The 13,206-nt window shown below is 39.4% G+C and overlaps 1 protein-coding gene across 1 annotated transcript in view; it reads left to right on the forward strand.

Moving 5' to 3' along the window:
- Window positions 1-13,206, forward strand: part of CFAP58 (cilia and flagella associated protein 58) — a 111,692-nt gene that overhangs the window by 12,049 nt on the left and 86,437 nt on the right. The window contains exons 6-9 of the mRNA XM_024734834.1: window positions 1,927-2,064; window positions 4,137-4,296; window positions 7,878-7,960; window positions 12,045-12,236. Coding sequence (XP_024590602.1) covers window positions 1,927-2,064; window positions 4,137-4,296; window positions 7,878-7,960; window positions 12,045-12,236 — 573 coding nt within the window. The remainder of the gene's footprint in view (window positions 1-1,926; window positions 2,065-4,136; window positions 4,297-7,877; window positions 7,961-12,044; window positions 12,237-13,206) is intronic.

The following is a 13,206-nucleotide window of genomic DNA, read 5'->3' on the forward strand; positions in this document are numbered from 1 at the left end:
GCACGTAGTACTGTGCTGTGTTTGGTCTTTGAATGGCTCTTATGGTAGATATGCTCTGTCCCCCCAGCCCCTCCTGCCATGCTCCAACAGGTTAATCTCTTTTTATCCTTTTATTGATGTGTAACATACACGTAGAAAAGTGTATAAGTCACAAGTATACAGCTTGATGAATTTTCTCCCCTTGAACACGTCTTGGTTACCCCCCGCCCAGCCTGAGAAATAGCACCCCGGGAGGCTCCTCGTGCCCCTTCCCAGTCACTCTCTCCCCAGAGGTCAGCGCTCTTCTGAATTCTAAGCAGAGGTTAGTTTTGCCTGCTTTTGTACTTTACAGAAATTAAATTATACAGGATGTACTCTTTTGTGTCTAATATCTTTCTCCTAACATCCTGTGTTTGAGATTCACTTACATTGTTGCCACATAGTTATAGAACCACAGTATCCAATATGGTAGCCACTAGCCACATACAGCCATTTACATTTAAATTATTTGAAATTAAATGAAATTAAAAATTCAGTCCCTCAGTTGCACCAGCACCATTTCAAGTGCTCCATAGCTACATGGGGCTAGTAGATACCGTATTGGACAGTGCACATAGAGAACATTTAGTTCATCGCAGGAAGTTCTATTGGACAGAGCTCAGAAGACCATTCACTCTCATTGCTCTAAGCATTCCAGCCTGTGAATGTAGCATGATTTATATTCAACAGGTTTAATTTTAAGTTTCAAGTTTGGGAAACCACACACTGTCTTTATGCGTTTTAAATATTTAAGAAACATTTCCTCTGTAATAACAGTTTAAGGTAACACATGCTAGTCTGTCTTTTCTAATTTCTTAAAGAAGAATCATTTCATCTAATTGAAAAAAGTCATTTCTTGAAAATATGTTCTCTTAGGAAGTTTCCAAAGTATTTTTAAGCCATACATCATTTTTCTACTTAAAAAATTAGATAGTAGAACACATTTGTCAATTGCCTTATTAATTTTATATAAAGCCAGAAATCAAATAGATAATATGCAGTGTGCAACATCCATGAAAAAAACATGTGGCTTTCTTTGAGCCTGAAATTTGAGAGGTTTTTGGTTATCACGTTAAAACTATAGTACTTTGTTTAGCAACATCCAGGACCCATGGAAAATTTTATTTAGTCCCTATTGATGGGAAGTTGGATAGATTCTTTCTGTGTTTAACTTTTGCTTGAGTGGAAGTTATATACTGGAGTAAGTGTCTTCTAAGCCATCTTCTCTCTTTTTTTTGACATCCCTCCATCTCCCTAATATTTTCCCAATAGAAATGACTTCCCAAAATATAATCCTCTGTTTTTATAAAACCTTGTCTTCTCTGAATAGTCAAGTTGGGAAGGGGAAAATCCAACTGACACTGAAGTCAGGGAGGTAGAAATCATTCCACTACTACTCCACAGTTTTGACTTAAGTTGGATGAAGGGGAATTGTTTTGTGTTGGTGCGAGCGAATGGTTCTGTTCACGAAAATGTTGTAGGCATACTAATGCAGGATTTGCTTCTGAAGATACAGCTTCTGAGCCCCACAGCCGATAAAGCTCGTTTGGACCTCTAGCTCATCTGCAATGATTATAGCAATTGTTGTGTACGCTAAGCCTGCCAAATGGCAAACAGGCATTAAAATATTTATCCACCACCTGTGAACAAGACTTCCCAAGGTGCCCAGAAAAAAAGATTATGTTCTCTGTGTTATTCATTAGAAGGCATCATTTCCCCCAGCCATTTAACATTCATCATATTTGAGTGCCTTCATGCTTTCACTGGGGAGAAAGAACAATTTCTGCAAAGACAAAAAAAGTGTGGTTGCCGTGCTTGTCCCAGGAGGTCTGCATGGCCTCCTGCGTGGATGTGCAGCTACTGTAATCAGATTCAAAAGCATTAACCAGCTCGTTCTGCATCTTTCAGATACTGAATGAGAGAGCTGCAAAGGAGCTGGAGCAGTTTCAGATGAGAAATGCTAAACTTCAGCAAGAAAACGAACAACATAGTTTGATCTGTGAGCAGCTATCCCAGGAAAACCAGCAGAAGGCGTTGGAGCTCAAAGTAAACACCAAGTGGCATATCTGTTCCCTAGCATGCCCTCCTTCATTCCCTGTTAATATGAATTGGCTGATGCTGTTCTAGCCTTTGGTTGGATAACCTGGATTAGCCTTGGTCCTTCAGAGGCAGGTGTAAACCTACAGTGATTGCTTTATGCCCAGAAGCAGTTTGATAACTTCCATTCTTACAACATTGCTAAGCTGATTATTAATCATATGACTATGCAAATACTTTCCAAAGTGAGCCCAGATGTTCACCTCTGTGATTTAGCCTTGCAAGTAACTTGAAATCCATAGACAAAAATCTGGTGCTTTACTTTCCTGGAATTGCTGCTTTGATACCTTTTGACATCGTGTAGACTTGCTTATTAATGCTACCCTGTCCACCTGTCCATATATACAGTCATCCAAACCATTTACACATGTGAGTGGCAAAGAAGTGAGATTGTATTTCACTGCTTGTATGGAGTGAGAGGGGAGGGGGACGGACTGGTACTATTTGATATCTACGCTGAGGACTACAGAATCATGATTTTCACTTCTGTCCAATGTAAATTTCAAGATAGGTCTCCTATTCCCCCTGCCCTGATTGAAGAGTGCTTGCAAATTAAGTTTAGACAACCGTTTTATACTTGGATACATATTGTCTGCCTACATGCTTAGCAGAGCGGCTTTAAGTTTATCACCAATTCTGAAAAATCCATAAGCCCTACTCTAGTTATGTTAGAATACTGGGCATAAAATGAGTGACTAATCAGGAAAATACATCGATTCGAGTAGTAAACCTTAACAGTTTTTGCATCACAGCACCTTCTGAGAATCTGATGAAAGCGTGTGTGTGCGTGCACATACACACGCACGCACACTTATTTGCACATCTTGTGTCTTGTTTTGCATGCAGTCTTAGAGGTTTACAGGATTTTTCTGAAGTCTAACCATGGGGTCTGGATTAATTTTTCTAACCATGGGGTCTGGATTAATAACTACTGAATTAGAACATCTTATTGTTTTAATTGAAAGGGGCCTTAGATGAATTAATTTGGACCTGGTAGGATCTGAGGCTGAGGAACATTTAAGCAGTCCAGAAATGTTTGACTCAAAACCATTCTTTATGAGAATGCTCCAAGTTAAAGCAGAAATGAAACGACTACTGAAGGCAAAATAATGTATTAGCCCCTAAGGTGAAATTAAAGGAAAAATACTTATGCCAATAATTCTCTCCTTTGATGACATGCATGGGGCACCTTGAAAGATGGAATATTTTTGTTATCAGATCCTAAACCTATGGGATTCTGCTTCTAGCAATGATGTGAGGATAACGTGCCCAGCTAAGTGCAGCCTGTTCATTGTCAAGAACTGGGAATAATTGCTACTCTTTATTTGTAGAAGAATCACTAATTGCTTTCCCAGTCATTTCTAAGAATGGCACATTTTTTAAAAAATGAATTTTAAAAAAATTCATAAAACTTGAAATCCATAGACAAAAATCTGGTGCTTTACTTTCCTGCAGTTGCTGTTTTGATACCTTTTGACATCGTGTAGACTTGCTTATTAATGCTACCCTGTCCACCTGTCCATATATACAGTCATTGACTAACATACTCTGAGGAAGGAGGGCCCCTTTTCTAACATATGTAATTGCACTACAGTGGACATGTGGATCCAAAAGACTCAATATTTTATAGCATGTTAATAACCTCCAAGAGAGATCACTTTGTGAGTCTACGAAAGTTGCTAATCACTACAGCATTTGTACACAAATTTCACACATTTATGATACAACTCAGTGTTCTTATCTTGTTTGATTCAACAATTCCATGATATCTTGAGGTATCAGGTTTAATCAGTCTTTTCAATGTTTTTAGCTCATATAGCCGTATATTGTATTATGGCTTATATAGACTTTTTCAATTTCTCTCAAAAACCAAACAGTGTGTGTTTTGATTTAATCCCACAGAACAGCTTTACACTGACATAGGAACAGTGTCCTTTTATTGGTTGTGAGTTTACCATCATCCAGTCACTGGCTCTTTATTGACTGAGTGTCCCTGGTTAATCCTCTGTCACTAATCATAGGCCAAAGAGGAAGAAGTCCATCAGATGCGCCTTGACATTGGGAAGCTCAACAAAATCAGAGAACAAATCCATAAGAAATTGCACCAGATTGAAGGTCAAAAGGGAGAAGCGGAACAGCACAAGGAAACCCTGAAAAATCAGGTCTTGGGATTAGAGAGAGGTAAGCCAAGAATCATTTTGTGCTTTGTTTTATTAGTTTATGAGCGTTTCATTGGTAACCAATGTCATTTGGCAACTCCATGCATGCAAACACAAACCATGCCAAGTGAATTCAGTAAAATAACATTCAAACTGGTAAGTAGATAATATGGAGGAGACATGGTTTTGAATACCTTGAACTTTCTTACCTTAAAAAACTCTTCAACAGGTTATACTGAGCCCAAAGTATTTTTCAGTATTTGTCAATGGAGTAAATAGCATCTATAATCTTAGGTCTGGGTTCTACATGTCTTTTCCTTCAGTCTTCTTTTTTCACCGAAGATGCGGGATAAATTCAAATGAATATTCCGCATGAGCAGTATTTGAGACAATAGTATACCCAGAATCAGTGAGACAAAAATTAATGGCTTCTAACTCCTTTCCTCTGTTAGTACTTTACCATATGGCAAACACTTGTTTTAGCCAACTTGTGGAGGGAAAATTTAAGTGCCACAGGAGGCTGTGTAGTACAGAAACATCATTAAGGATACAAACTCTCGAGTCAAATCTACCTGGGTTCAGATCCCACCTCTATCACATTTAGCTGTTGGGGATGAAATGGCTAATATATAGAAAGCTCTTGGGACAGTGCCTAGCACACAGTAAGTGCTTACTAAATGTCATCTATTGGGACTTTCCTGGCGGTCCAGTGGTTAAGACTCTGTGCATCCACTGCAGGGGGGGTGGGTTCGATCCCTGGTCGGGGATGCATGCCGTGCAGTGCAGCCAAAAAAAAAAAAAAGTCATCTATTGTTATCCAGATATATTACCACTTATAAAAGTAGTAAGAGAATACTATCTCATTCTGAAAAAGAATATAATTAAAAATAGGATATGCTAGTTAAATATGGGGTGGTAGAAACAGCTCAGAGACTTGGAGACAGAGGATCAGGGTTTGAATTCTGACTGCACCAGAAAATGTGGGGTAGGAACACCTCATTGACCTCAGCTGTAAATTACTGACTGAGATAGCATACATAGAAGCATAAAAATGTACAGTGACTCCCTAAAAGTTAAGTAAAATATAAATGTCTAGATAAGATTATTAGAAATATTTGTCACGTCTTTGAGGAGTGCGGGTATTTTTCCTCCTAAGACATCAGAAATAATCTTTTACTGAGGTACAGTTGCAGCTGATATTGATAATTTCTCCATTTATTTATTCATTCAATAAATTGAGTACACGCTATGTGCAGACATTATGCTAGGCATTGGGTGCATGGAGGTTCCTGCCCTCAGGATGCTTACAGCCTAGCATGAGTTTACAATCTAATGTCTTCAATGACGGATATGAAAAAAAAATAGAACTAGTAGAGCATGTTTTGTAACTGGCTTAGTGAATTTCAGAAAACACTCCATATTAAAATTTCTGTATTTTTGCTGGTGATAGTTCTAAGCTTTGAAAAAAAATTTTATCCATTAAGTATTGAACCCAATCCTTCATCCCTAAATCATGTTTACAGAAGTCATCGTGCTTTCTCTTCTGGTTATTTTACAGATATCGTTAACATCATTATTTCTTCTTATGGAGCACTTCCTTTTGATGTGCCCTATCAAAGAGTGGCATAATGGTTAGGAGCATGATTTCCTACCACATATGTTATGATTTCCTACCACAAAATCCAAGAAATGAACTGAAAAATTGCCAGAACTAACAAGAGTTCAAACAGGGTGCAGGTTATAAAATAAATATATGGATATCAATAGCTTTCTTTCCTACAAAGAACCAGTTACAATATATGATGGAAAACCCCCCTTTCACAATAGCAACTAAAGTAATAAAATATCTATGAATAAAGTTACCAAGATAGCTGTAAGACATATATATATAAAACACTACAGAATTCTTTTGAGGGGTATAAAAGAAGACTTGAAAAATGGACAGATACACCAAGTTTCTGGATGAGAAAACTCGATATGATAAAGATATAAATCTGTCCAAATTAATCTACACATTTAACACTTCCAAAAAAAGTTTCAGTGAGTTATGTTGCTTGGGACTTGAAAACTGATTCTAAGTTTCCTCCAGAAGAATAAACTTGTGACCATAGCTATAAAATTCTGGAAAAGAAGAGTGAGAAGGGAGCATTTGCCTTACCAGGTGTTTAAATGTATTATAACACTTCAGTAATCAAATAGTTTAGTGAAAATGCCTGAATAAACAGATCAATGGAGATCAGAAAGGCCACAAAAAGACCCACGATTATCATCTAAGATAAAGGTGTCATTTCATACCAGTGTGCAGTATGGATTATTAAGAAAATGGTAGTATGACAATAAACTACTTTTTGGGAAAAAAGTTAAGGTCAAATGTAGGAACAATAAAGCCAAAATGCAGAGATTTAATGAAATTAAAGGTAATTTTTTTTTTTAGCAGCAAAAGACTATATATGAAGGCAAATTGTCTAAAATATTGCCAAAGAGTTAGTATCCTTATTATATATAAGGAGCTCTTACCAATTCACAAAAAGGTAAACAGCTCATGAGAAAAATGAGCAAAGAGCCAGTGTGGGCAATTTGAAAAACAGAAAAACAAATAAATGATTATTAAACAGGAAAAGTAGTCTACTTCACTACTAGTCAAAGAAATGTAAATTAAATATGGACATACTGGTTTAGAAAAATCTATCAGGTTGTCAAAGATCAAAGAGAATGATAATAACAGTGGTGGTTTGGGTGTGGATTTAAACTGCTATTAATTTTTGGAGAGAATTCGGCAGTAGGGGAGAAATGTCTTTAAAAAGAAAATCACTTTTGATCCAGGACTTCCTCTCCTAGAGGAACAAATGAACAGGAACTTTCATAGGATTATTGCTTATAATTGCAAAAAAAGTAAAAAAGAAGAAGCAACTTAAATGTTAAGATGGGGATTGGCTAAATAAATTATACATTTTTATACAGTGAAATATGAAGTCATTAGAAATTCTGATGTAGATATACATTTATAATATAGAGAGGTATTTATTTTATGTTTGTTAATTATAAAACAAGTTACAAAACTGTATGTGTGGTATGATTCCCTCTTGGTGTATGTGGTGTCTAAATATTCATATTTATATACACATGTATATTTGCATAGGAAAAAGTCAGAAAAGAGACACATCAAAATCCTAAGTAGATTCTGATTTAGAAAATTTTCCCTTCTGTTTATTTTTATTTCCAATTTCTTCCTGTATTTCTAATTACTTGTATAATAAAAAAGATTTAAAAAGAGCAAGGACTTTTTGAAGTCAGAAAGACCAAACTCCCAATCTCAGCCCTGCCACCTCTTGGCTGTGCACCCTTGGCATATAGGCCTTTAAGCCTCGGGGACAGGAAGACCTACCTCACTGAGTTATAATGAAGATCACGGAACACTCAACGAAAAGTAGTTTTATAGCTACAGAGGCATGAACCCGTGTCCCCTGCATCGGCAGGCAGACTCTCAACCACTGCGCCACCAGGGAAGCCCCTATAAAGCAGTTTTTATGTCACTTTGGCTTTGGCAGATGCTTTCTTAGGTTTTCTTTATATTTATTATTGTTTTTCTCCCTGGTGATGTAGAGGTGGAGGCTTCTAAGAAACAAGCAGAACTTGATAAGAAAGCAATGGTTGAGCTTCTGAGAGAAAGGGACCTATTGAATAAGGTGAGTTTGTTACACTAACACTGGTAAATAAATGTCTTTCTTTAGTGCTATAATATCTGCCTATAACTGGTTGCAGGGGAGAGAAAACTCTGAGGCAAACAAAAGTAGATTCGAATTAATAATAGTGCTCGATTTTCCTCTAAGCAGCTATCCACATTCCACCATTCACTGGCTGTGAATTAAAACCGCATTATCACCTGTGAGCACAAAGGGACTTCGGAGAATTATCATATAAACCAGCAGGGGATTTCAGGGTGTCTTGTGGTTTCTGTTTTTATTGCTGGTGTGTTATTTGGCATCTTAGCAGTTGATCAAAATTTATGATTTTAATAAATTTATTTATTGATTGATTTTTGGCTGCATTGGGTCTCCGTTGCTGCACGTGGGCTTTCTCTAATTGCGGCAAGCGGGGAGGGGGCTGCTCTTGGTTGCGGTGCGGGGGCTTCCCATTGCAGTGGCTTCTCTTGTTGCGGAGCACGGGCTCTAGGCACGCGGGCTTCAGTAGTTGTGGCACGTAGGCTCAGTAGTCGTGGCTCGCGGGCTCTAGAGTGCAGGCTCAGTAGTTGTGGCGCACGGGCTTAGTTGCTCCGCGGCATGTGGGATTTTCCTGGACCAGGGCTCAAACTCGTGTCCCCTGCATTGGCAGGCGGATTCTTAACCACTGCGTCACCAGGGAAGTCCAAAATTTCTGATTTTAATATCTATAATCTGCAACTTGTGCTAATCCAGAAAATACAAGTGAGTGCGAATAAAATTTAACTTCTAGGTGTTTGAAGGATGGCTGGTTGGCCATATAAAGAGTCTCTAACCTTTCCACCATCTTTTCAGGAGTGTTGTAGGTTTCCATTTCTGTCTTTGGCCCTTATTTTTCCTAGTCTTTGAGCTCAATATGGTCCAAAGCTGAGGGAGGGGTTGGGGGAGCTTGAGGCCTGGAAATCCTCCATTCAAGGCAGACCACTACCCCTTTCCCCTCCTTGCCCCTTCCAGAGGATTCCTTTGATTGACAGTCACTCTTAGGAGATTAACTACTTTCAAGGATTTAGGGTAAACATTCCTGCTCAAGGATTTCCTCCAGGGAGGAAAAAGCGATGGGCCAGGTGTAGAGTGGGCAGGCTGCTTCCGGAGCAGACAGCCTGATGGCTTTTGGCCAAGATAGCTTCATCTCATCAAAGTAGATACAGCCTATATTTGTTCATTCTGAATTTTTATTACTTCTTTAAGTTTCCCAGAATTGAATAAATGTTAACAAAGTATTGAATAGATTACCCTCTAGCTTAAAGTAGACTATTTAGGGAATCTCAGGAAATAGTATAAGATTAGATATCTTTACATGCTGAGCACTGCTTAAGAAAGTCATCAATTTTTTTTGCATAATCCTAGTAACTGTTTCTTTATTCTATAAATTTATATATGTAAATAATGTTGGATTTAGATTTTTAAATTTATTTGTAACACATACAATATTTAATCCATTTATATTTTATATATTCTGATAAACAACCTATAGGTTTTCTGCCACAATAGGACACCTAACACATTAATTTTATACTTATTTTGTTTGATCTGACTACGTCAACTCCTTCTTTAGGGCAGGGTACTTTTATAACTTTTTTTTTTCCCGGGCCGTTGCATCCTTAATGCCCGGCACAGCACCTGCCCCTCTGCAGGTATGCAGTCAACCTTTACTGATAATACATTCTTTCCCCACTGACTTGAAATGCCACCATTGAGTGAGTGAGTGACATAGTTTTGACAGGCGGCGATGTTAATATATTTGGTTCTTTCAGTGTCATGTTGAAGTGGCTTTGTCTTTCATAGAGCAAATGTTTAATTCAATACTTGAAAGTAAAGTTGACCTTTTCCATTTTCTACATTGTCGTCCGACCAAGGTTTAATGTTCATTTTTTTTTAACCTGTTTATGCCAGTGGTTTTCAGACCTGGCTGAAGGTCTGTATTGGTTAGAGATTTGTGGAGGAATTATGAGGCACCTCATGGAACCCAAGGATACAGCTGGGCCTCAGGAACAGATGGGAACCTGGCCTAACACTCTTGGGATGCACAGAAAGCTCTCTACCCCCACCACTAGACTTCCAGCTGAGTTTTTGCTTCATTTCTGTCTTTTAGTGAAGATCGTGTCTCTCTTTTTCCCTGTCCATATGGCAGAAGAAAGCTATCACCAGCAGCTCCCAAGTTTACATCTTCTACTGAGTTACAAAAATCTGGAGGCCCTATTTCAAAAGTCACTGGGTCCATTCAGCTGTGGCTAGAGAAGCAGACAAGCTCTGCTCCGTCATGAGCATGGCTGCCAGAGTTGCACTCTATTAACTCTGTGTTCCAGAGGAACAACCTGGCTCCTTGGGCAGCCAACCCGAGGCATTTCCATTATAGCATCAGAAACCACCAGGGCAGCTTTTTAAAAAAATTTAGGTGCATAACAGCTCCACTGAATCAGAGTCTCTGGAGCTGGGACATCTGTGTTTTTTAAAAAAAACGGGTTAATTCTTTTTTACTGTTGTAAAATACACACAAAACAAAATTTGCCGTTAGTGGCATTTAGCACATTCACAATGTTGTGCAAACATCACGAGTCTAGTTCCACAACATTTCCATCACGCCAAAAGGAAACCCTGTACCTGTGAGTACCTGCGAGGTGGTCACTCCCCACTTTCCCCTCCTCCCACCCTTGGAAATTATGAATCTGGTTTCTGTTTCTGTGGATTTGACCATTCTGCATATTTATATAACTGGAATCATACAATATGTGACTTTTTATGTCTGGCATCTTTCACTCAGAATAATGTCTTCAAGCTAAAACCATGTTGTATCGTGTACTGCATTCCTTTTTTTTTTTTTTTTTTTTTTTTTTTGGTCATTTTTTTTTTTTTTTTTTTTGTGGTACGCGGGCCCCCCACTGCCGTGGCCTCTCCCGCTGCGGAGCACAGGCTCCGGACACGTCAGGCTCAGCGGCCATGGCTCACGGGCCCAGCCGCCCCGCGGCATGTGGGATCTTCCCGGACCGGGGCACGAACCCGCGTCCCCTGCATCGGCAGGCGGACTCTCAACCACTGCGCCACCAGGGAAGCCCTGCATTCCTTTTTTTAAAAATTTTTTATTTATTTATTTTTGGCTGCATTGGGTCTTTCTTGCTGTGCACAGGCTTTCTTTAGTTGCAGCAAGCAGGGGCTACTCTTCGTTGCGGTGCACGGGCTTCTCATCGTGGTGGCTTCTCTTGTTGCAGAGCATGGGCTCTAGGCGCACGGGCTTCAGTAGTCGTAGCACGCGGGATTCAGTAGTTGTGGCTCACGGGCTTAGTTCCTCCGCGGCATGTGGGATCTTCCTGGACCAGGGCTCGAACCCGTGTCCCCTGCATTGGCAGGCGGATTCTTAACCACTAGGCCACCAGGGAAGCCCTTCATTCCTTTTTATGGTTGAATAATATTCCGCTGTGTGGATATAGCACATGTTGTTTATTTAGTCATCAGTTGATGGACATTTGGGTTATTTTCCCTTTTTGGCTTTTGTGAATAGTGATACTATGAACATTCACGTACAAGTTTTTGTTTGAACACCTGTTTTCTATTCTTCTGAGTGATACTGTTGGAGTGTATGTTAATTCTGGGTATCTGTATTTTTAATAAGTTGGTTTTATTTTATTTTGTAGTCAAAGCCTGTGTTACATGATTAGATTCAGCTGTTCTAACTTCACAAGAAAAAGGCAAGAGCTGGGACAGAGGTTGGCTTTGGGGTCAGCTAGCTCTGGATTCAAATCCTAACTCCACTGTTGTATGAACTTGTAGGCAAGTAGCTTAACTTCTCATTCTCAGTTTCCTACCCCTAATATGGGAGCGATATAGTGCCCACTTCCTGGGGATGTTGTCTCTTAGTGCATTTATATGTATGTCTATAGTGCTCTGTGCAGAATTAACATAACAAGCTCTAAATAAGCTGTAAAAAATATGATTATTTTTATTCATCTCCCAAACAATGCATCTAATTATTTTAGGATTAAGACAGGGAGTACATTTAACCAAAAATCTCCCAACATTTTGAGTAATGGGGCTGGTGTGTTGTCCTTATTTTTAGAATATGCTTAAGGCGGTCAGTGCAACCCAGAAACAGATAGACCTGGTAAAGCTCCATGAACAAGCCAAGAGAAACCTGGAGGAAGAAATCCAGAACTATAAAGAAGAGGCTCAGAAGCAGAGAAAGATTATCTTTCAACTGGAAAAGGAGCGAGATCGGTACATCAATGAAGCCAGTGACCTTACCCAAAAGGTAAGCCACTCCTCCACGGTGTGGGTCGAGCACCGGCACATTCTTTCTGATTGTCATGTTTCTGATTGCCACACACTGTTGCAAAGATGAATTAGTCAGATTTCAGCTTGTGGTTCACATGCAGATTTAAGATAGTGGGAAATAAGCTTTGCTAGGAAATCAGCTACTTCCCATTTAGAGTAAATAAATGCTGAGCAGATATTTGCAGAATGTAAGCTTGGAGGAGCACAAATGCATATGGTCAGTCCTGCCCAGGCAGGACATATCTTCCTTGTAAAAGACCCCCAGGGATCCTCGTACCCCTGATTGGGAGCCATTGTAAAACAGCATATTTCTCTTGCGACTTTATCATTTAAGAACCTCCACTGATTGATTTACTGACTCTGAGGGGACTAGCTGTCAGTTCAGGCACTCATATTCTCTATCTTGGCTGACCTTGTTAGCCTCTGTATCAGTCAGATTAAGTTGTAACAAATAATCCTCAAGTCTCAGTAGTTTATAGCAACAGAGATCTATGTTTTACTCACATTATTGGTCTTTGAGAGTCAGCTGTAGGCCTGCTTCATGTCCTGTTTATTTCAGACTGACTCTGTTGGGATGTGCTGGCCTCTTACAGAGGGAAAACAGTGTAATAGTGGACCTTTGATATGCTCTCAGAACTTCTGCTGGCAAGGGAAGGGTACAGGGTCTGTCCACTCACATTTCATTGATCAAAGCAAGTTACGTGATTAAGCCTGGTATCCCCAAGCAGGAGTGTGATCCTACTAAGGGAGGGGCCCTACCTGCTGAGACAGCCAGTGTATCTGAACATATAATCTGTTGCAGCCTCCTACTTCTCCTTCCCAAGAGTCAGTTTTTCTCCACTCCTGTCTGCCATCAAGTTGTTAAAAATTCCAACCTGATCTTATTATTACTCCCAGCCTTACAAACCTCTGTCATCTCTCAGCAACCTGGGGCAGTGCTTCCTAAC

Source organism: Neophocaena asiaeorientalis, unplaced genomic scaffold (genome assembly GCF_003031525.2).
Source record: "Neophocaena asiaeorientalis asiaeorientalis breed wild unplaced genomic scaffold, Neophocaena_asiaeorientalis_V1.1 scaffold240, whole genome shotgun sequence".
Classification (NCBI taxonomy): Eukaryota; Metazoa; Chordata; class Mammalia; order Artiodactyla; family Phocoenidae; genus Neophocaena; species Neophocaena asiaeorientalis.